This window comes from Staurois parvus, unplaced genomic scaffold (assembly GCF_062004578.1).
Source record: "Staurois parvus isolate SC_StPar_1 unplaced genomic scaffold, SC_StPar_1.0 ptg000668l, whole genome shotgun sequence".
Classification (NCBI taxonomy): domain Eukaryota; kingdom Metazoa; phylum Chordata; class Amphibia; order Anura; family Ranidae; genus Staurois; species Staurois parvus.
The window spans coordinates 4555410-4580428 of NW_028318464.1; the positions used below are offsets into that span (position 1 = coordinate 4555410).

General features: G+C 44.0%; 1 protein-coding gene across 2 annotated transcripts in view; it reads right to left on the reverse strand.

Moving 5' to 3' along the window:
- Positions 1–25019, reverse strand: part of LOC149447863 (galectin-4-like) — an 86724-nt gene that overhangs the window by 43411 nt on the left and 18294 nt on the right. For both annotated transcript variants that reach the window (XM_089651984.1, XM_089651983.1), the window contains exon 2: positions 5634–5722. In XM_089651984.1, coding sequence (XP_089508110.1) covers positions 5634–5722 — 89 coding nt within the window. The remainder of the gene's footprint in view (positions 1–5633; positions 5723–25019) is intronic.

Genomic DNA, 25019 nt, shown 5'->3' on the forward strand with positions numbered 1-25019 from the left:
TCCGTGGCCCTAAGTAACGTTTCTGTGGCCCTAAGTAACGATTCTGTGGCCCTCAGTAACAAATCTGTGTCCCTCACTAACAATTCTGTGTCTGTCCCTAAGTAACAATTCTGTGGCCCTAAGTAACGATTCTGTGGCCCTCAGTAACAATTCTGTGTCTGTCCCTAAGTAACAATTCTGTGGCCCTAAGTAACGTTTCTGTGGCCCTAAGTAACGATTCTGTGGCCCTCAGTAACAAATCTTTGTCCCTCAGTAACAATTCTGTGTCTGTCCCTAAGTAACATTTCTGTGGCCCTAAGTAACGATTCTGTGGCCCTCAGTAACAAATCTGTGTCCCTCAGTAACAATTCTGTGTCTGTCCCTAAGTAACAATTCTGTGGCCCTAAGTAACGTTTCTGTGGCCCTAAGTAACGATTCTGTGGCCCTCAGTAACAATTCTGTATCCCTCAGTAACAATTCTCTCTGTCCCTGAGTAACAATTCTGTGTCCCTAAGTAACGTTTCTGTGGCCCTAAGTAACGTTTCTGTGGCCCTAAGTAACGATTCTGTGGCCCTAAGTAACGTTTCTGTGGCCCTAAGTAACGTTTCTGTGGCCCTTAGTAACAATTCTGTGTCCCTCAATAACAATTCTGTGTCTGTTCCTAAGTAACAATTCTGTGGCCCTAAGTAACGTTTCTGTGGCCCTAAGTAACGTTTCTGTGGCCCTCAGTAACAATTCTGTGTCCCTCAATAACAATTCTGTGTCTGTCCCTAAGTAACAATTCTGTGGCCCTCAGTAACAAATCTGTGTCCCTCAGTAACAATTCTGTGTCTGTCCCTAAGTAACAATTCTGTGGCCCTAAGTAACGTTTCTGTGGCCTTAAGTAACGGTTCTGTGGCCCTCAGTAACAATTCTGTGTCCCTCAATAACAATTCTGTGTCTGTCCCTAAGTAACAATTCTGTGGCCCTAAGTAACGTTTATGTGGCCCTAAGTAACGATTCTGTGGCCCTCAGTAACAAATCTGTGTCCCTCACTAACAATTCTGTGTCTGTCCCTAAGTAACAATTCTGTGGCCCTAAGTAACGATTCTGTGGCCCTCAGTAACAATTCTGTGTCTGTCCCTAAGTAACAATTCTGTGGCCCTAAGTAACGTTTCTGTGGCCCTAAGTAACGATTCTGTGGCCCTCAGTAACAAATCTGTGTCCCTCAGTAACAATTCTGTGTTTGTCCCTAAGTAACAATTCTGTGGCCCTAAGTAACGTTTCTGTGGCCCTAAGTAACGATTCTGTGGCCCTCAGTAACAAATCTGTGTCCCTCAGTAACAATTCTGTGTCTGTCCCTAAGTAACAATTCTGTGGCCCTAAGTAACGATTCTGTGGCCCTCAGTAACAAATCTGTGTCCCTCAGTAACAATTCTGTGTCTGTCCCTAAGTAACAATTCTGTGGCCCTAAGTAACGTTTCTGTGGCCCTAAGTAACGGTTCTGTGGCCCTCAGTAACAATTCTGTGTCCCTCAATAACAATTCTGTGTCTGTCCCTAAGTAACAATTCTGTGGCCCTAAGTAACGTTTCTGTGGCCCTAAGTAACGATTCTGTGGCCCTCAGTAACAAATCTGTGTCCCTCAGTAACAATTCTGTGTCTGTCCCTAAGTAACAATTCTGTGGCCCTAAGTAACGATTCTGTGGCCCTCAGTAACAATTCTGTGTCTGTCCCTAAGTAACAATTCTGTGGCCCTAAGTAACGTTTCTGTGGCCCTAAGTAACGATTCTGTGTCCCTCAGTAACAATTCTGTGTCTGTCCCTAAGTAACAATTCTGTGGCCCTAAGTAACGATTCTGTGGCCCTCAGTAACAAATCTGTGTCCCTCAGTAACAATTCTGTGTCTGTCCCTAAGTAACAATTCTGTGGCCCTAAGTAACGTTTCTGTGGCCCTAAGTAACGATTCTGTGGCCCTCAGTAACAATTCTGTATCCCTCAGTAACAATTCTGTCTGTCCCTGAGTAACAATTCTGTGTCCCTAAGTAACAATTCTGTGTCCCTAAGTAACGTTTCTGTGGCCCTAAGTAACGTTTCTGTGGCCCTAAGTAACGATTCTGTGGCCCTAAGTAACGTTTCTGTGGCCCTAAGTAACGTTTCTGTGGCCCTCAGTAACAAATCTGTGTCCCTCAGTAACAATTCTGTGTCTGTCCCTAAGTAACAATTCTGTGGCCCTAAGTAACGTTTCTGTGGCCTTAAGTAACGGTTCTGTGGCCCTCAGTAACAATTCTGTGTCCCTCAATAACAATTCTGTGTCTGTCCCTAAGTAACAATTCTGTGGCCCTAAGTAACGTTTCTGTGGCCCTAAGTAACGATTCTGTGGCCCTCAGTAACAAATCTGTGTCCCTCACTAACAATTCTGTGTCTGTCCCTAAGTAACAATTCTGTGGCCCTAAGTAACGATTCTGTGGCCCTCAGTAACAATTCTGTGTCTGTCCCTAAGTAACAATTCTGTGGCCCTAAGTAACGTTTCTGTGGCCCTAAGTAACGTTTCTGTGGCCCTTAGTAACAATTCTGTGTCCCTCAATAACAATTCTGTGTCTGTCCCTAAGTAACAATTCTGTGGCCCTAAGTAACGTTTCTGTGGCCCTAAGTAACGTTTCTGTGGCCCTCAGTAACAATTCTGTGTCCCTCAATAACAATTCTGTGTCTGTCCCTAAGTAACAATTCTGTGGCCCTAAGTAACGATTCTGTGGCCCTCAGTAACAAATCTGTGTCCCTCAGTAACAATTCTGTGTCTGTCCCTAAGTAACAATTCTGTGGCCTTAAGTAACGATTCTGTGGCCCTCAGTAACAAATCTGTGTCCCTCAGTAACAATTCTGTGTCTGTCCCTAAGTAACAATTCTGTGGCCCTAAGTAACGTTTCTGTGGCCCTAAGTAACGATTCTGTGGCCCTCAGTAACGATTCTGTATCCCTCAGTAACAATTCTGTCTGTCCCTGAGTAACAATTCTGTGTCCCTAAGTAACGTTTCTGTGGCCCTAAGTAACGTTTCTGTGGCCCTAAGTAACGTTTCTGTTGCCCTAAGTAACGATTCTGTGGCTCTAAGTAACGTTTCTGTGGCCCTAAGTAACGTTTCTGTGGCCCTTAGTAACAATTCTGTGTCCCTCAATAACAATTCTGTGTCTGTCCCTAAGTAACAATTCTGTGGCCCTAAGTAACGTTTCTGTGGCCCTAAGTAACGTTTCTGTGGCCCTCAGTAACAATTCTGTGTCCCTCAATAACAATTCTGTGTCTGTCCCTAAGTAACAATTCTGTGGCCCTAAGTAACGATTCTGTGGCCCTCAGTAACAAATCTGTGTCCCTCAGTAACAATTCTGTGTCTGTCCCTAAGTAACAATTCTGTGGCCCTAAGTAACGTTTCTGTGGCCTTAAGTAACGGTTCTGTGGCCCTCAGTAACAATTCTGTGTCCCTCAATAACAATTCTGTGTCTGTCCCTAAGTAACAATTCTGTGGCCCTAAGTAACGTTTCTGTGGCCCTAAGTAACGATTCTGTGGCCCTCAGTAACAAATCTGTGTCCCTCACTAACAATTCTGTGTCTGTCCCTAAGTAACAATTCTGTGGCCCTAAGTAACGATTCTGTGGCCCTCAGTAACAATTCTGTGTCTGTCCCTAAGTAACAATTCTGTGGCCCTAAGTAACGTTTCTGTGGCCCTAAGTAACGATTCTGTGGCCCTCAGTAACAAATCTGTGTCCCTCAGTAACAATTCTGTGTTTGTCCCTAAGTAACAATTCTGTGGCCCTAAGTAACGTTTCTGTGGCCCTAAGTAACGATTCTGTGCCCCTCAGTAACAAATCTGTGTCCCTCAGTAACAATTCTGTGTCTGTCCCTAAGTAACAATTCTGTGGCCCTAAGTAACGATTCTGTGGCCCTAAGTAACGTTTCTGTGGCCCTAAGTAACGTTTCTGTGGCCCTAAGTAACGATTCTGTGGCTCTAAGTAACGTTTCTGTGGCCCTAAGTAACGTTTCTGTGGCCCTTAGTAACAATTCTGTGTCCCTCAATAACAATTCTGTGTCTGTCCCTAAGTAACAATTCTGTGGCCCTAAGTAACGTTTCTGTGGCCCTAAGTAACGTTTCTGTGGCCCTCAGTAACAATTCTGTGTCCCTCAATAACAATTCTGTGTCTGTCCCTAAGTAACAATTCTGTGGCCCTAAGTAACGATTCTGTGGCCCTCAGTAACAAATCTGTGTCCCTCAGTAACAATTCTGTGTCTGTCCCTAAGTAACAATTCTGTGGCCCTAAGTAACGTTTCTGTGGCCTTAAGTAACGGTTCTGTGGCCCTCAGTAACAATTCTGTGTCCCTCAATAACAATTCTGTGTCTGTCCCTAAGTAACAATTCTGTGGCCCTAAGTAACGTTTCTGTGGCCCTAAGTAACGATTCTGTGGCCCTCAGTAACAAATCTGTGTCCCTCACTAACAATTCTGTGTCTGTCCCTAAGTAACAATTCTGTGGCCCTAAGTAACGATTCTGTGGCCCTCAGTAACAATTCTGTGTCTGTCCCTAAGTAACAATTCTGTGGCCCTAAGTAACGTTTCTGTGGCCCTAAGTAACGATTCTGTGGCCCTCAGTAACAAATCTGTGTCCCTCAGTAACAATTCTGTGTTTGTCCCTAAGTAACAATTCTGTGGCCCTAAGTAACGTTTCTGTGGCCCTAAGTAACGATTCTGTGGCCCTCAGTAACAAATCTGTGTCCCTCAGTAACAATTCTGTGTCTGTCCCTAAGTAACAATTCTGTGGCCCTAAGTAACGATTCTGTGGCCCTCAGTAACAAATCTGTGTCCCTCAGTAACAATTCTGTGTCTGTCCCTAAGTAACAATTCTGTGGCCCTAAGTAACGTTTCTGTGGCCCTAAGTAACGATTCTGTGGCCCTCAGTAACAATTCTGTATCCCTCAGTAACAATTCTGTCTGTCCCTGAGTAACAATTCTGTGTCCCTAAGTAACGTTTCTGTGGCCCTAACTAACGATTCTGTGGCCCTAAGTAACGTTTCTGTGGCCCTATGTAACGTTTCTATGGCCCTAAGTAACGATTCTGTGGCCCTAACTAACGTTTCTCTGTCCCTAACTCTCTCCCTGCATACAGCCAGGTCTGCCTCTGTTGAATGACTGGAGGCAAATGGAGAATTCTAAAATGGCTGCCATTTATAGCTCGACCATTACACTGTGCTGGCTGGCTGGCTGCTGATTGGCTAATGCGATCACATGTCATGAATGAATGCATTATGGGTCAGCGCGCCTTGTCTGCGCGCCTTCCCAGACATCCCCGCTCCGTCGCCGCACATGTCGCCGCCATTTTAGGAAAAATTTCGATTCGCGCATCCGAAGTCTGCTTATTTTCGGATTCGACGCGAATCGAAATTTTCCTAATATTCGAAACGAATTCCACTTCGCCTACTTCGATTCGCTCATCTCTAGTTATAAGACACTCGGGTTCTTGGCTTTAAACCACTTTGATTTCCAAACTTGTTTGAGTCAGTGACAAAATAAAATATATAAGCCACCATCAACAAGAAAGCCAGGGAATTAGCATTTTTAGGAGAGGTCAGCAGTGGCAACCTACACTTTCCCTCAATTTTCTTTAATACTCATTCTGCCTTTGCTCAGTAACATACCTCTTAGCATGACTGTGGACTTGTCCTTGTAGAGTCACTCTCTTTCCATCTGTGACCCCCCCGAGTATTGCACTCTGGAAGGGCACAACCTGCAAAAAAGGAAACTTGTTAAAACCATCAATTCAATTTACACAATTTCAAGTAAAGTATGTTTCACAGATCACAAAAAGAGTTCATACAGAATGAAATTGCAGCTTTGGGTGTCCATTTGACAGTTAAGAATTTTGATGTCCTTACAGTAATAAACTTCTATAATTACTTAATTTCTTCCCTGTGCATAGGTCAGTTGTAGTTTTCACACTTTTTTAAACACACACGCATCACTGGGTTTCTGTGCTTCTCTGTGCAATGCACACAGATCATGGCTGGTGGGAGAGGCCAGCAGGAATCTGTATATAGCTTCCTAAAAGCATCACAGCAACTTGCCTCAGTACTGCTCTCAACAGCCATCAGCTATGATGCAAGTAGCAGGTTGGCTCTTGGGGGGAATTATGCAAATATCAGGAGGAGTTTTGCTTTGATGGGTAGATTCCAGTCTGGAGGAGTGGGTGTTCCTAGGCAGGCTGCATCTGCATGCAGACCACCCTAGATAACACCTACGTGTGATGTTGTGCCTCCATTATTCATAGGACTAAAATCCAATGAATGAAAGGAACCAGGCCAGGAATTGTAAGGCTGGGAAGGAAGGATCTAGATCTGGGTTCTCCAAACTTTCTAAACAAAGGGCCGGTTTACTGTCCTTCAGACTTTAGGAGGGCTGGAGTACCCAGTGGGAGTAGAAAATGTCCCAGCGTCAGTAGTAGTAAAAAAAAATGACATAGTGCATATAGTCAGTGGTAAGAGGAATAGTGTCCAGTCATTGGTATTAGTTGGAGGAACAGTGTCCCATCTTTGGTATTAGTGGGAGGAATAGTGCTCATCATTGGTATTAGTTGGAGGAAGAATGCCCCATTCATTGGTATTACTAGGAGGAATAATGCCTCATCATTGGTATTACTAGGAGGAACAGTGCCCCATCATTGGTAATATTAGGAGGAACAGTGCCCCATCATTGGTATTACTAGGAGGAATAATGCCTCATCATTGGTATTACTAGGAGGAACAGTGCCCCATCATTGGTATTACTAGGAGGAATAATGCCTCATCATTGGTATTACTAGGAGGAATAATGCCTCATCATTGGTATTACTAGGAGGAACAGTGCCCCATCATTGGTATTAGTAGGAGGAATAGTGACCCATCATTGGTGACAGTGGGAGCAGTAGTGCCCCATCATTGGTGTTGGGGAAGAATAGTGCCCCATCATTGGTGTCAGGGGAATGAATAGTGTCCCATCATTGGTATCAGAGGAAGGAATAGTGCCCCATCCTTGGTATTAGTTGGAGGAATAGAGCCCCATCTTTGGTAAAAGTTGGAGGAATAGTACCTAATTGTTTATATCAGTGGGGGGAACTGTGCCCTATCATTAGTGTCAGCAGAAGGAAAAATGCCCCATAGTTGGTGCCAGTGAAAGAAATGGTGCCTCCTTGTTGGTGTCAGTGGGAGAAATAGTACCCTGAGTGCCAGATAGAGCCAAGCAAAGGGCCCATGGGCTGCAGTTTGGAGACTACTGATCTAGATAATGATGGATGTCCTCCATCCAGGAAATGAGGGGGCTCTATTTAATTCCCTGCAGATTCTAATGCAAACTGTGAAAAGCTCATAGTCTGTCAATTTAGACAAAAAAATTTCAGTATTGGAGAGGAGCCTGAGCAGAAGAGGGTCGAGTTCAGTTGTACGGCACGCTATTCTATCATTCATCCCTTGGCCACCACTGGGAAAGTAAACCTGTTTCACATCTAGGTAATTTAAACTACAAATATGTTAAATATATATATATATATATATATATATATATTGTGACAGTAGGCAGGTGAAATCACCTGGTTGCGTCCTGGATGGACGATATATTTGTCCGAGATTCAGGGTTTATGGGGATTTGTACCACTAGAGGGAAGTGCTGAGTCCTTCAGCACTGAGATAATGAGCCCAGCTGAAGGTAGTGGGCTCATTAACACTTGTATAAAGCTTCCCAGAGTGCTTAGGGAGTTGCTCCACCCTGGAACCAGATCTGTGCCTGAACTGTCTGGGGAGCTGACCTGTTATCTGTGTGCAGAGAGACCAAAGCCTGTGTGGCTAACCTCCCAGTACTAGCAACTAGGTATAGCAGCAGGCTGTACCTAGTGGGTAGCTAGGGAAAAGCTGTTGTTGCAGTAAGTAGCCAAGTTTGCCAGGATTTATTTTGATGTCTCTTTTTGTTTATCATTTGTTCTGTAAATATTGTAAATAAATTGCACCTGTTTGTTTTCACCTCCACTATTGTTGTGCTGTGCCTATCTTTTTGTGTTGTGCACCCATCCAGGGGGTCACACACACCCGCTGCCGAGCTAACCTTGTTACATATGGTGGAGGACGGCGGGCAGTTGTGGTAACTAAAGGCCAGCATGGAGGAGATAATCAGACAGTTGGCTCTGGCAAATGCCAATCAACAACAGGCAAATGCCAATCAACAGCAGGCAAATGCAAGTTTCCAGCAGAGCATTGCAGCCCAGCAGAAGGCCTTGGAACAAGCAGAGGTCCGCCATAGGGAATTGCTGGTGCAACAGGACCAGAAACACCAGAAACAAATTGAGGCTGTTTTGAAGCAGCTCCAGCAGAGGCAGCAGACTGAGGCTGGTGATGATTCTGGTAAAACACCATCATTTTCTGTGGGCCGTTTATTGCCAAAAATGACTGGAGAGGATGATCCGGAGGTGTTTCTAACCACCTTTGAAAGGACTGCTGAAAGGGAAAAGTGGCCTAAAGAACAGTGGGCTTGATTGATGGCCCCATTATTAACTGGAGAATCGCAAAAAGCTTACTATGACCTGGAGCCAGACCAAGCCAAAAACTATGATGTGCTAAAAGTGGAAATTTTGGCCCGGTTGGGTGTTACCCTCGCTGTCCGTGCTCAGCGGGTACATAATTGGACTTTTCGGCTTGGGAAACCTCCCAGGTCACAGATGTATGATCTCATTCACCTGAGCAGGAAGTGGCTGCAGCCAGAGACTTTGACCGCCCCAAAAATTGTGGAACGTGTCGTCATGGATCGGTTCCTAAGGTCTCTGCCTAATACTATTCAAAAGTGGGTCAGCCATGGAGACCCAGAAACTGCAGACAAGCTGGTGGATCTAGTGGAGAGATACTTGGCTACTGAGAACCTGACCTCCTCTTTCAGAGACTCACGGACTTTCCACCCTAAGACCAGACCATCCCCAGCGGCGGGTAAGATGACTACAAGGGGTGAGGGTGGAGAGAGTGAGAGGGTGGGAGTATTACCCAATGTCTGGCAAGAGCGGCCAGGAAGGCCAAGGCCGCAAGAAGCGGTGAAAAAAATTATTTGTTACCGCTGCCGGCAAGAGGGACATATTGCAGCTAATTGCCCAGTGGTGGATGAGCCTATGCAGTGTGACTTTCTGAGCAATAGACGTCAGTCGCTGTTTGCGACAGTGGTATGCACGGCCAGCCCGGGCACTGAGAAACATTTGTGCAAAATGACTGTTAATGGAAATAATATTGTGGGGTTGCTGGATTCAGGTAGCTTGGTAACCTTGATAAGAGAGGAGATGGTCACTACAAAGGTCTCTGGGCATAAAAAGGTGGCAGTGATTTGTGTGCATGGGGACACTAGGGAGTATCCCGTGGCTACTGTGTTTTTTGAGAACCCCAAAGGTAACCTGTCTCATCAGGTAGGATTGGTACCTCATTTACCACATGATGCCATTGTGGGGAGGGATTTTCCAAAATTCTGGGAACTCTGGGATTGTTCTGACCCCCCCACTGTCTCCCCTGCAGACCAGGAAGGTGAATCCCAGAAAGCGTCTGAGTGTGGTGAGGTCTCTCCCAAGTTCCCCTTGTCGGTACTAGCTGGGGAGACCCAAGGAACTGGGGAGGAGCCCAGCTCCTCAGATGAAAATCTGCCGGTTTTGGATTTCTCGGACTTAGAGGTGCATAGGGAAAATTTTGCCACCGAACAGCTGAAAGACCCCACGCTGATAAAAGCCCGGGAAAATGTAGTAAAAGTAGATGGCCAACTAGTGAGTCCTGAGAAAACTGCTGCTTATCCATACTTCCTTGTGGAAAGGGACCTACTCTATCGAGTTGCTCAGGGGGCAGAAGAAACCATTGAGCAACTGGTGGTGCCCAGACCTTACAGGAAGTTGGTGTTGGAGTTGGCCCATGGACACATCCTTGGGGGTCATTTGGGGGCGGAGAAAACACGGGAAAGAGTACTGCAGCGGTTCTATTGACCTGGGGTCATTAAGGAGGTGGAAAATTACTGTTCCTCTTGCCCTGTGTGTCAGAAGTCGGCCCTTATGCCCCATTTCCGTAGTCCACTGGTACCTCTTCCCATCATTGAGGTCCCCTTTGAAAGGATTGCCATGGATTTGGTAGGTCCGCTGGTGAAATCCGCTAGGGGGCATCAGTACCTGTTGGTCATACTCGACTATGCCACCCGCTATCCAGAAGCAATTCCACTCCGAAATACCTCTGCCAAGACAATAGCTAAGGAGCTATTCCTCGTTTTCAGCCGAGTGGGTATTTCAAAGGAACTGCTGACGGACCAGGGAACCCCCTTTATGTCCCGGGTGATGAAAGAGCTCTGCAAACTGTTCAAGGTAAAACAGTTGCGCACCTCTGTGTATCATCCCCAAACTGACGGGTTGGTGGAAAGGTTCAACAAAACCCTGAAACAAATGCTAAGGAAGGTGGTAGATAAGGATGGAAAGGGTTGGGATTATTTAGTACCCTATTTGATGTTTGCCATCCGGGAGGTACCCCAGTCCTCCACAGGGTTTTCACCATTTGAGTTGCTCTATGGGAGACACCCAAGGGGGCTGTTAGATATCGCCAAGGAAACTTGGGAAAGTGAGAGTTCTCCCCACCGGAGTGTGATTGAGCACGTCGCCCAAATGCAAGATAGAATTGCCCAGGTCATGCCTATCGTAAAGGAACATTTGTCCCAAGCACAGTTAGCGCAGCAGAGGGTGTACAATCGGGGGGCCCGGACCAGGTCGTTTGCTGAAGGAGATAGAGTGCTAGTGCTAATCCCTACGGTTGAAAGCAAATTCCTGGCCAAATGGCATGGCCCATACGAGGTGATTGAGAAAGTGAGTGAGGTGAATTACAGGGTCAGACAACCAGGAAGGCGGAAACCGGAGCAGATCTACCACATCAATCTGCTAAAGGCCTGGAGGGACAGGGAATCCCTAGTTGCTGAGGGTTTGTCACCAGCGCCATCTAACTGCTTGGTTCTGGAGGTTGGAATAGCAGTCACCTTGTCTACAATTCAAAAACAGGAGGCTAAAGAGTTTGTGCTCCGCAACACAGAGGTTTTTTCTGAGCTGCCGGGACAAACCTCGGGGGTGGAGCATGACATTATCACCCCACCGGGTGAAAGAGTAAAACTGAAACCCTATAGAATCCCAGAGGCTCGACGGGAGGCAATACGTGGGGAAGTACAGAGAATGCTAGATTTGGGGGTGATAGAGGAGTCCCAAAGTGACTGGTCCAGCCCCATAGTGTTGGTGCCCAAACCAGATGGGAGCTGGCGATTTTGTAACGACTTTCGACAGTTGAATAAAGTTACAAAATTTGACACCTACCCCATGCCAAGGATAGATGAACTAATTGACCGACTGGGAGCAGCCCGGTACATGACAACACTAGACTTGACGAAAGGTTATTGGCAAATTCCCCTAGCTAAGTCAGCAAAGGAGAAGACTGCATTTGTAACCCCAGAAGGGTCATTCCAGTATAAAAGAATGCCGTTCGGGTTACAGAATGCACCGGCCACCTTTCAGCGAAAAATGGATCAGATTCTTCGTCCCCATCAGAAGTATGCTGCAGCGTACTTGGACGATGTGATTATCCATAGCGCAGACTGGGCCTCACATTTGCCAAAAGTTCAGGCTGTGCTAGACTCAATATGGAAAGCTGGGTTTACGGCCAACCCAAAGAAGTGTACGATTGGACAGGAGGAGGCCAAGTACCTGGGGTACACTATTGGGAGAGGGGTAATAAAACCTCAGATAAACAAAGTGGAAGCAATACAGAATTGGCCACGCCCAAATAACAAAAAGCAGGTACGGGCTTTTCTAGGAATTGCTGGCTACTATCGGCGATTCATTCCCCATTTTGCTTCTATGGCAGTACCCCTAACCAACCTGACAAAAGGGAAGGAGTCTGTCATGGTTAAGTGGTCCCCTGAGGCTGAAGCAGCCTTCCTGTCTTTAAAAAGGGCCTTATGTAGCCAGCCAGTCCTATACTCACCAGACTTCTCAAAAGACTTTGTGGTCCAGACAGATGCATCCAATGTTGGCTTAGGAGCAGTGCTGTCCCAGGTTTGGCAGGGGGAGGAGCACCCGGTAATCTATCTCAGCCGAAAGCTAAAGTCTCACGAGGAAAATTACGCCACGATTGAGAAGGAGTGTTTAGTGGTAAAGTGGGCCCTAGATTCCCTTCGGTACTATCTGCTGGGCAGACATTTTGACCTGATCACAGATCACGCTCCCTTGAAATGGATGGCTCAAAATAAGGAGACCAATAGAAGGGTAAATAGGTGGTTTCTGGCCCTACAGGAATTTACCTTCACGGTGAAGCATCGCCCCGGTGTTCAGATGGGAAATGTGGATGCTTTATCCCGGGTACATGCCTGCCTGGCTACTGGTGTTACAACCCCAAGGTTGAAACAAGAGGGGGGGGGTATGTGACAGTAGGCAGGTGAAATCACCTGGTTGCGTCCTGGATGGACGATATATTTGTCCGAGATTCAGGGTTTATGGGGATTTGTACCACTAGAGGGAAGTGCTGAGTCCTTCAGCACTGAGATAATGAGCCCAGCTGAAGGTAGTGGGCTCATTAACACTTGTATAAAGCTTCCCAGAGTGCTTAGGGAGTTGCTCCACCCTGGAACCAGATCTGTGCCTGAACTGTCTGGGGAGCTGACCTGTTATCTGTGTGCAGAGAGACCAAAGCCTGTGTGGTTAACCTCCCAGTACTAGCAACTAGGTATAGCAGCAGGCTGTACCTAGTGGGTAGCTAGGGAAAAGCTGTTGTTGCAGTAAGTAGCCAAGTTGGCCAGGATTTATTTTGATGTCTCTTTTTGTTTATCATTTTTTCTGTAAATATTGTAAATAAATTGCACCTGTTTGTTTTCACCTCCACTATTGTTGTGCTGTGCCTATCTTTTTGTGTTGTGCACCCATCCAGGGGGTCACACACACCCGCTGCCGAGCTAACCTTGTTACAATATATATATATATAAGTAGGGGTTACCTGCACTCAAAACCACAATGGCAAAAGATCAATTAAAAGAGAAGTACAGCCAAAGCTCTTTTGGCCTTACCTCTCCTGTGGATCACAGAAGTGCAGTTCATTCTGCACTCTTGTGACCCATTTTCAGCTGACAGTGTGCTGAAGCCCACTGTCAGTTGACTTCACTCAGTTGGTCCAGGCTGGGAAAAGATCCCGACTTCAAAGTTGGGATCCACCCCAGGTGTAGTGGCACCTGGCTCAGCCTCTTCATGAGCCACAGAGAGTCTGTGCCAGCAGCTCCTTCTCCGTCCACAGTCCAGTGCTCCACTGAGTGCTGGAGGGGGGGGGGGGGTAGAGCAGACAGCAGTGACTGAGAGTGCTCTCCCACAAACACCTGCTCAGAACTCGGGGGTATCGGTCATAGGTTATCTATATGATCTGCTGCACAGAGCTCAGTCGGTGCCAGGTCTGAAGCAGGATGCAGTCCTTACAATGCAGATCCTGGAGCAGCTGGGCTGGGTGCTCAGCTTTGAGAAGCCGGCCCTGAAGTCAGTACAGAGCCTGGAATATTTGGGGATGGTCCTAGACACAGTTAAGGCAAAAGTATTTCTGCCTCCAGGAAACGTTACGCCCTTAGGAACAAGGGCCAAGAGGTATCCTTCAATTCGCCTCTGTATAATGTTGCTGGGGAAGATGGTGTCCTCATTCAAGGAAATTCCCTATGCCCAATTCCACTCCAGACTGCTGCAAAGGAACATTCTGACTGTTTGGGACAAGAAAGTTCTGGCTCTGGATTACCGTATGTCTTTGTCTCCCGTGGTACTGCGAAGCCTAAATTAATGGTTGATGACTCAGAATTTGGAGAGAGGGAGATCCTTTTGGTTGGTGGTGTGGAAACTGGTAACCACCGATACCAGCCTCTCAGGTTGGGGGCTGTCCTAGAGGGGGCCACAGTTCAGGAAACATGGCTTCCACGAGAGAGGGTTCTACCTATCAATGTCCTGGAGCTCCGGGCAGTGAGGCTTTCTCTGAGGTATTTTACATGCAGGCTTCAGGGTTGGCCAGTAAGTATTCAGTCTGACAATGCCACAGCAGTGGCATACATCAACCACCAGGAGGGTACCAGGAGTTGGGGGGCTCAGTTGAAGGTGAATTACATTCTGATCTGGGCAGAGAGATATGCTCCAAATTTGTCAGCAGTGTTCATTCCGGGGATAGAGAATTGGCAAGCGGATTATCTCAGTTGCCGCCAATTGGTTTCAGGGAAATGGGCTTTTCATCCGGAGGTTTTTGCAACAATCTGCAAGTGATGGGGTTACCCGAACATAGATCTGTTGGCATCCAGGTTCAACAACAGCAATTTTGTTTCCAGGGTAAGGGACCCTCGTGCGGCAGGGGTACATGCCTTAGTGAACCAGTTTCCTCTGATTTATGCTTCTCCTCTGATTCAGCTACTGCCACATCTCTTACACAGGATTCGGGTGATATTAGTTCCAGTGACACTGATTGACATGGCCTGGCCCAGGAGCTCCTGGTACGCAGACATAGTAAAACTGTCAGTGGATGATCCGTGGTCTCTGCCGTGCCAGCCACACCTGCTGGCTCAAGGATCTATATTGCACCCAGCTTTACGGTCGCTAAATTTGACGGCATGGCTATCGAAACCCATTTCCTGAAAGACGGGGTAGCAGATTCTGTCATCCCCATTATGTTGAGCGCTAGAAAGGTAGTTTCCAGGAAAATTTATTACAGAGCTTGGATGGCTTACATTTCCTGGTGTGAGGTCCGGAAACTGCACCCACGAAAATATGTGACTGGTAGAATTCTGTAATTTCTTAAGTTAGGGTTGTAGAAGAAATTGGCTGTTGGTACCATTAGGGGCCAGGTTTCAGCATTACCTGTTTTTTTTTCCAGAGACCCATTGCATCTCACTCTTTGGTTCATACTTTTTGCAAGGAGTGATGCATATTGCTCCTCCTATCAAGTTACCTTTATGTCCTTGGGACCTGAACTTGATTTTACAGGTTTTGCAGAAACCAAAATTTGAACCTATAAGGGAGATTCCACTGGTTCTGATGACTCAAAAGGTTTTGTTTCTAGTGGCAATCACTTCTGCAAGAAGGGTGTTGGAGCTGGCAGCTTTTTCTTGAACCATTTCTGGTTTTGCATCAAGATAAAGTTTTGTTGCGACCTCAACTGACTTTTTTACCAAAGGGGGTTTCTAGTCTTCATCTCAATCAGGACATTGTTCTGCCTTCATTCTTTCCTAGGCCTCAGTCAGCAAGAGAGAAATCTTTGCATACTCTGTATGTGGTACGCGCTATAAGGGTCTTCCTGAAATTGTCAGCACAGGTCAGGAAGTCGGAGGCTCTTTTTGTGCTACCTCAGGGCTTAAAATTTCAAGTCCTGAGCTACTAGCCAGACCTTAGAGTTACTCGCCACCAACAAACACACACAAACAGAGACACCTGTACACACACACAGACATGTACATACACACACAGAAATATGTACACACATGCACAGAGACACATGTACACACACACACATACAGACACATGTATACACACACAGGCACGTACAGACACGCATACACACAGATACATGTACATACACAGAAATACACACACAGACGCATGTACATACACACAGACGCATGTACATACATACACAGACACATGTACACAGAGACACATGTATGTACATACACACACACACACGTACATGCAAACACACACAGACACATGTACACGTACACACACAAACATGTACATACAAACAGACACATGTACAGATACACACATGTACATACACACAGACATATGTACAATTGTACATGCATACACAGACACACACAAACACACACACACCCCCCATAAAAAGTTGCAGTACTTTGTTGTTCACTCACAGATCCAGGTACTGCACTCTAGGGGGAGGCAGAGAGCACAGCACACACTCCTTCCTTTGCTTTCACTGCGCTCAGCTATTGAGCAGTCTGACAGCTCCCAGTGCCAATGACAGATCCAGCCTGAGCTCCGAGCCTGCTCAGCAAGATGGCCCTGGGGGGGACACTTGCCCCCACCATAATTTCCACTTGCCATTGGCGAGCAGGCGAGTGGAAATTTCAAGCCCTGTGCTACCTGATGGGCCCAGGAAGGGGTAGGCAGCATCCAAGGTGACTATTTTACATTGGATCCACCAGTTGATCATTCAAGTTTGAAGGGTAAGGTCCCAACCTTTAGGGTGAAAACACACTTTACCAGGAGTGTAAGGACATCGTGGGTGATCTGCCATCAGGCATCAGTTGCTCAGATTTGCAAGGCCGCTACATGGGCTTCAGTTCATACATTCACAAGGTTTTACCAGGTGGATGTGAGAGCCGCAGAGGACTCTGCCTTTGGCCACAACGTCTTGCGAATAGGTCTTGTGGGATTGTTGGCGGTGGCTATCATGGTGTCACCCTCCCCTCAAAATTCTTTATTGCTTTAGGACATCCCACAAAGTCATGAATAGCCTGCTTTGTGTCCCGTGATGTACGATAAAGAAAACTGGATTTTTTCCTACATACTTACCTGTAAAATCCATTTCTTGGAGTACATCACGAGACACAGTGGTCCCGCCCCTCTTTCTGGAATTTCATTTCTTGCTACAAAAACTGAAGTACTTCCTGTGTAGGAGGGGTTATATATGGGATGACTTCCTCTCTGATTTGGTGGCCAATGTCCATTCACGTATAGGTGGCATCAAGGGCGGACTGACCATTTGGAAACTCAGGCACTGCCCCAGGGGCCCGGGGTCAGTAAGGGGCCCCATGAGATGCCCCTGGTACCTTTTTCATAGGCTTTTTTGAGTTTGGGCAAGGACACAGGGGACCCATGATCCCCTATTGCCCGGGGGCCCCATGAGTTGTCAGTCCGCCCCTGGGTGGCATATAGCCTACATAGTCATAGATAGCCTGTTCTGTGTCCCGTGATGTACTCAGAGAAATGGATTTTACAGGTAAGTATGTAGAAAAAATCCAGTTTTTCCTGTGAGCTTGGCACTGACATTTATAGAAAAGATTTACATATAATTTCAGGTGACTACTTAACATCATTTAATACAGTTATTTAGTCATTAAAAGTAAAAATGAAACTATTTTGTGTAGCTGAATTTGAGTTAGTATGAACCTCTTGTAATGCCCCGTATAGTAAAACATGAAGTGGGAAAGGGGCAGCACTGAGATCCAATCAGGTGTGGTGCATACCCAAGGAGCATGCTGACAGGAGATGACAGCAGGCTGAGCAGAAAGATGATCTAAGTATTCTGCATCTGCTCTGTCCAATCATAGGCAGTGGAAAGTGAGGTAACCTGTACTGTTTTACTAAAATATTTAGTTGTTGGGTGCCTCGTAGCTAGTGGACCTTTTTCTGCAGAATATAGTTACCATGTGTCCCCTTTTCTGAAGGACAGTCCCCACTTTCAGAGGTCTATTCCCAGGAAACAAGCATCCCCAAAATTCTCCCCCCAAAGCCGAGCCAAGTAATGCTAACACTGCATTGTGCAGGCACCTTTTTTTCTGGCTTTCAGAATCCGTACTCAGAGAGGGAAAGCCATTATTCAATCCTGACCCTTGCACTTTGTGCATTATGCACTTTTGACTTGTGTACTCTGCACATTATACACTACTGACTCCTGCACTCTGTGCATCATGCACTCTTGGCCTGTGCACATTATGCACTCCTGACCTATCTACTCTTTTGCACTCTTGACTTCAGGTGTTCCAGGTATATCTTTGCAAAATGGGCAAACTCTTTTTGTTCAGCCTCTTTACCCCCGGCCCCAAAATTGTAGATGAGGAAAAATGCACCAGACATTTGACTCAAAAGGACAAAAAATATAGGTCTGTTGCAGACTAAGGACTCATGCACAATGGACATTTTTACAGCTACTCTTTTTGGCTTCTGGCATTTTTTTCTACAGTAAACTTCCCATTATGTTATCTTATGAGTCCATGCACACATAGGCCTTAATCAGCGTTTTTTGGCAGGAGCGTTGTTTGGCTGGAAAAAAAAACAGAACTAGTGGGTTTCATGAGAATGTTTTAGCTGTAAAAATGCTCTAACACTGATAAGAGCTGAAGGTATAGTTGTGGAGATTAAATGAGATGCTTATACAGGACCCTGAGGTAGAAAGAAGGTTGAGGGAGGAAATAGAGCAATTTTTCCTGTTAAATGAAACCAAAGAACTCTCGGTAGCCTCTCCCACACTCAAACCACACCCAAAAAAGCCTATGAAAGGTACCAGGGGCATCTCATGGGGCCCCCTACTGACCCTGGGCCCTTCGGGCAGTGCCCAAGTGACTAAATGGTTAGTCCGCCCCTGGTGGCCACTATTTGGGAAACATATAAGGAGTATATTAGGGGCCAAAAAAAAGAAAGAATGGGAGAGAAAAATAAAAGAGGTGACAGAGGAGTTATATGTCTTGGAGCAGGCACATAAAAATAAACAGGATACAAAAATATACTTGAAGATTATACTGAAAAGAGATGAGCTAAAAGACCTACTGGAACAGGAAACAAGGAAGATAATTAACAGGGTTTCAAAGAAAAGATATCGGAGAGGGAATAGGCCAGGAAAATACCTGATGAAAAGACTAAAGGAAAAGAAATTGAAGAATTATATTGAAAAGATTAAAGATGAAAAAGGAGAACTGGTTTATTCCACCACCGACATCGCTAATGTGTTTCAAATTATTATAGTAGACTGTATGCTGTGGGCTAAAGGAATAGGAAGGCACAGAGGATGTAAAGAGGAAGAAAACACAGGATTATTTAGAGGCTGCAGACCTGCCAAAAATATCAGAAGAAAAATTAGCAACTCTAGAACAACCGATATCCCAAGACGAAATTAATATGTCCCTGAAGAATACAATAGGAGGGACGAGCCCAGGACCCGATGGGTTTATGGTGGGGTACTACAAGAAATTTAAAGATTTAATGATCCCGAAACTTTGCACATACATGAATGCCTTAGGAGAGGGAATGGGAGTAAGAGAGGAATCACTCCAAGCACATATAACAAGTATCTTGAAAGAAGGAAAGGATAGTTCACAATGCGCTAGTTATAAACCAATATCTTTATTAAATACAGATACAAAATTGTTTGCGAAAGTGCTAGCTGCTAGGTAAAAAGGGTTGATGCCAGAATGGATACATTTAGATCAAGCTGGATTTGTCCTAGGTAGGGAGGGGAAGGATAATGGTTTAAGGACATTGCTCCTTCTTCAAAAAGGGAAGAGAGATAAGTCACTGAAAATTTTACTGTCGATTGATGCCGAAAAATCCTTCGACAGGGCAGATTGGGGGTTTATGATAAATACTCTAGAGAGGTCTTGGAAATAGGAGCTAGGATGTTAAAATGGATAAAGGAGCTTTATAATACTCCATGAGCAGCGGTTAAGGTAAATGGGTCCCTCTCAGGGTTTTTTAAGATGTGTAATGGTACCAGACAGGGATATCCATTATCCCTGTTGTTATTTGTTTTATCCCTGGAACCTCTGTTGGCAACAGTAAGAAACAGTGTAGATATCAGGGGAATTAAGATAGAAGAGATAGTTCACAAGGTAGCAGCATATGCAGATGATATGCTGTTTTATATAGTGAACCCTGGACTAATGTTACCTAATTTAATGAGATTATTAAAACAATATGGAGAGCTTTCAAATCTGAAGATAAACCCCTCAAAGTCAGAGATCTTGAATATTAATGTTTCAAAGAAAGAAGCCAGATCCTACAAAATGATTTTCCATTCACATGGATAGAGAAGGATCTGGGTTACTTAGGAATAAAACTAACCCCTTCTATAAAGAACATATATCAGGTAAATTATATTCCATTAATAAATGAAATAAAGGATGAGCTGAGAAGACTCTCAAGGGGTAGGGTCTCCTGGATTGGGCATATAAACTTGGTTAAGATGGTGATAGTCACAAAAATGTTATATAAATTCCATATGCTTCAGGTCCACATTCCAAGATCCTTTTTTGGGATAATAAAAAAACTAATACTTAAATATGGGCTAATAAGAAACTGAGAATTAGTTATGAAGTTTTGTGTAATAATAAAGAGAAAGGGGGATTAAATTTGCCCAATATTAAGAATTATTATATTGCAGTGATACTGTCACGAGTGGTAGATTGTACATTTAATTCGCAGGGGAAAAGTTGGGTTAAAATAGAGGGCATTTTAGGTATAGCACGACTAGAGAAGGCTATTTGGGTTCCACGAAAGTTTCGTATTATAGATGAGATTAGTAGCACTTTGACACAGGAGGTGTTAAAATTATGGGATGGAATGCACAAACAAATGAGCAGCGGATGTAGATGAAATGTTTGTGTTTTTTATGAATATGCTATACTGTTGAGTTTTCCTATTATTTCCCTTTGTAATGAAAAATTTAAAAAAAGATTTAAATATAAAATGAAAAAACGCTGATAAAAGCTGAAAAATGCTAAAAAACCGCAAACGCTGAAAAAACATTTAAAAAAACGCTGAAAAAAGCTAATGCAAAAAAGCTAAACACGACAAAACAAATGTTTTTAATGCAGCATTCTACAACTAACGCTAAACATCAGAATTTTTTTTACATTTTCTATAGGTAATGGACTAAAACAAAGAGCACCCAATACTAGGAGAGCAGAGCAGTTAAACATTTTTACCAATTATTAAGTTAAAGTGATTGTGATTGTAAAGGCTACACTTTTTACTTTATCCCAGCATTTGTATGACTCCCCCTGCACCTCCTAAATACTTAGTCCTAACTCAATCAAGCATTGTGCTTTTCTGTAGTGGCTCTCTCCTTTCTCCCTGTATTCACAGGACAGAGGCAGCAGTGGAAGCCATTGGCTCCTGCTGATGTCAATCAAATCCTGTGAGGAGGTAGTGGGAGGTGGGGCCATGCTGCGCTGTGTGTGTCTACAGATGGAGTAAAGAGGGCACAATGTGGGTGGGTCAGGAAGGCACAGTACAAGCAGCAGTAATCTACAATCTGAAAAAAAGGTAAACTGCTGGCATAGATCTTACCTGTTCTGGCATGCAGTCAAAGAGATAAACGCACAATCCGGAATGAAATCTCACCCCTCTACCTTCCCCGAAACAGTTTCTGGCACTTGCCCTGAGGTGAAGCATTTTACTACTGCTGCTTGTGTGGGCGGGATGTGTATTGCTCCGATCCCTACCAGTCCTCCTCTCCATCACGAGATGGACAGGAGAGGAGGGCTGGTGAGGATTACAGCAATACACATTACACCCACACAAGCAGCGGAAGGTAGAGAGGGGAGATTTAATTCCAGATTGTAGAGTTAGCCCACTGCAGGCTGCTGCTATCTCCATGGTCTAGAATCCAGGACAGTTTAGTAAAATGTCAGTGACTGGCAAGTATGCAAATGTAATGTAAGGTTATCATGTGGCCCCCATCAGGGTTGCCAACCTCCCGAAGTGAAAATGACTGATATGGCAAAAAAAAAAAAAACTTAAAGCAGTAGTAAACAACAGACAAAAAAAGTCCCCTGCAAGGTAATGTCATAATGCACTATTACATTATGTAAAACTTACCTTAGAACGAAGCCCTCCAGCGGCACGCTGTCACCGTTGTAGAGGCTTCCATCTTCATCCATCTTCCTTCCGGGTTTGTGAGCTCTGGCCTTCTTACAGGCCGGGCTGCGATTACGTCACTCCTGCGCATACACATGGGAGTCCCAGGCCATGGCACACAGCTCTGAAGGAACGGTACGGGTATGCCGTTCCTTTAGAGTGCATGTGCCAGATTAAATTAAGAGAGAATATCTCCTAAACAGTGCACATTTAGGAGATATTCATTTTACCTACAAGTAGGCTTTAATATAAGCTTACCTGTAGGTAAAATTAAAAAACAGAGTTTACAACCACTTTAATGACAGCCAAATTATTTACTGACAGTTCAAAACGTTAGCCAAAATTACCATTTTCACTGAAAATATCAATATTTAAGCTACAGACATATAGCTAGTGTGATTAGCTTTGTGCTTAAGGTATAACAAAAGCCAAAAAAAATCTTCTTTATACATGAAGATCAGGTTAATATAACCCAGCACAGAGTTCCCCCTTACATCAGAGTCTGCAGGGTTCCCCTTTACAGTGCAAGGGAGAGCTCTGTGGATCCTGATGTAAAAGGGAACACTGTGGACTGTGATGTAAAGGAGAAATCTGTGGAGTCTGATGTAAGGGGGAATGTTGCAGACATGTCCCCTTTACACAAGAGTCTACAGAGTAATTCCTTAAATAGCAGTCCATAAAGTTCTCCCTTACATCAGATTCTACAGAGTTCCCCTTTACTTCAGAGTCTGCAGGGTTTCCCCTTACAGTGTTAGCGGACCCTGATGTATAGGGGACTTCTGCAGACTGACCGTGATGTAAGGGGTCTCTGGTCATCGGAACCCCCCTTCCTTACACAAGATTCCACAGAGTTCCTCCTTACATTAGAGTCTGCAGGATTCCCCCTTACAGTGCAAGGGGGAAATCTGTGGACCCTGAAGTAAAGGGGAACTCTGATGTAAAGGGGAACGCTGCGTACCACGATGTAAGGGGGAATGCTGATGTAATGTGGTCTCTAAGACTCTATTTATTTAATAGAATCTTAGAAAAATAAATAAAACAGATTTCCAAGATTGATCCCCAGGATGGTATTGGATCTGGATGACAATACTTTTATTGTGCAGGGGTCAAGTGCTCACATACACTATGTAAACACAATGTCATTTGGATTTTTAGCAATCCCAAAGTTGTAAAAAAAAAACTGTTGTGACTTGTTCTTAACCACTTCCCCTCCTGAGGATTTACCCCCCTTCCTGACCAGGCCTCTTTTTGCTACCGGCGCTGCACTAATTTAACTGATAATTGCGAGGTCATGCAATGCTGCACCCAAACGAAATTTACGTCCTTTTTTCACACAAATAGTGCTTTGTTTTAGTGGTATTTGATCACCTGTGCGCTTTTTATTTTTTGCGCTATAAACAAAAAAAGACCAAACATTTTGAAGAAAAACAATATTTTTTACTTTCGGCTATAAAAAATATATAGTAAACTCAAAGTTAGTTATAAATTTATGCCAAAATGTATTCTGCTACATGTTTTTGGTAAAAAAAATCCCAATAAGTGTATATTGATTGCTTTGTGTGAAAGTTATAGCGCCTACAAACTATGGTATAGATATTGCAATTTACGCCATTTTTTTGCTATACAGCACTGCACTAGTTTAACTGACAATTGCGCGGTCATGCAATACAGTACATAAATTAAATTGAAGTCCTTTTTTCACACACACAGAGCTTTATTTTGGTGGTATTTTATCACCTGTGCACTTTTTATTTTTGGCACTATAAACAAAAAAAGTTTTGAGAAAAAAACCGATATTTTCTTATTTCTGTCATAAAAAAAATCCAAAAAAACTAAAATGTCATAATAAATTTAGGCCAAAATGTATTCTGCTACATGTTTTTGGTTAAAAAAATATCCCAAAAAGTGTATAGTGATTGCTTTGTGTGAATGTTATAGCGTTTACAAACTATGGTATAGATAATGGAATTTACACAGCTTTTCCTCTGACTGCCCATCACATTTCTTGAGGTGCTAAAATACCAGGACATTACAAACACCCCCAAATGGCCCCTTTTTGGAAAGCAGACACCCTAAGCTATCTGCTGAGAGGCATATTGAGTCCATGGAAGATTTATTTTTCTTCCACAAGTTTCTAAGAAATGACAAAAACTTTATTTTTTTTTTTTTACACAAAGTTGTCATTAAAATTATATATTTCTCACACAAGTCATGGGTATATGTGGAATTACACCCCAAAATACATTCTGCTACTTCTACCAGGTATGGGGATACCACATGTGTGAGACTTTTTGGGAGCCTAGCCACATACAGGAGCCTGAAATCCAATGACCACTTTGAAAGTCTGAAGGTGCGTAACTTCCTCATTTCACTTCCTCACTAGCCATCACAGTTTCGGAGGCGCTGAAATGCCAGGATAGCACCAAGCCCCCCCAAATTACCTTTTTTTGAAAAGTAGACACCCCAATGAATTTAAAAAGAGGCATGATGATTATTTAAGTATTTTGCAGATTTCATTTTTTCTCACAAGGTTTTGAAATATAAAAAAAAAGAAAAGAAAAAACTGTTTTTGTTTTTTTTCTTCAATTTTCAAAAACTTGTGGCAACAAATGAGATCTGCAAAATACTCTCACCATGCTTCTGACCAAATTCCTTGGGGTGTCCACTTTCCATAAAGTGGTCATTTGGGGGGGGTTTTGTGCTATCCTGGCATTTCAGGGCCTCCGAAACTGTAAAAGGTAGTCAGGAAGTGCAATGAGGATATAAAGCCCTTTAAAAGCCTGATGGTGCTTATTGGATTTTGGGGTCCTGTACTTGGCTAGACTGCCAAAACATCTCTCACATGTGGTACCCCTATACTCGGGAGAAGTAACAGAATGTATTTTGGGGAGTAATTCCACATATACCTATGGCATGTGTGAGCAATAAATCATTTAAGTGACAATTGTGTGTAAAAAAACTTTTGTCTGTCATTTTCCAAAAATTTATGGCAAAGAAATAATTTCTTCTATTGATTCAATATGCCTCTCAGCAAATAGTTTGGGGTGTCTACTTTCCAAAAAGGGGTCGTTTTGGTGGGTGGGGGCATTTTATGCCCAGCATTAGAAGTTTATGCCACACATCGCTCACTCTTCTAACCACCTGAAGATCAAGCCTTTTCTGACACTTTTTGTTCACATGAAAAAAATGTGTATTTTTTGCTAGGAAATTAATTTAAACCCCAAACATTATATATTTTTTAAAGCAAACACCCTAGTGAATAAAATAGTGGGTGCTAAACTTTTTATGTCACATAGTACTCGTGCAGCGATTTTTCAAATGCAATATTTTTTTAAAAAAATACACTTTTAATGCACAAAAACACTAAATATTGTCCAATTATTTGGTAAAATATAAAAGATGATGGTATGCTGAGTAA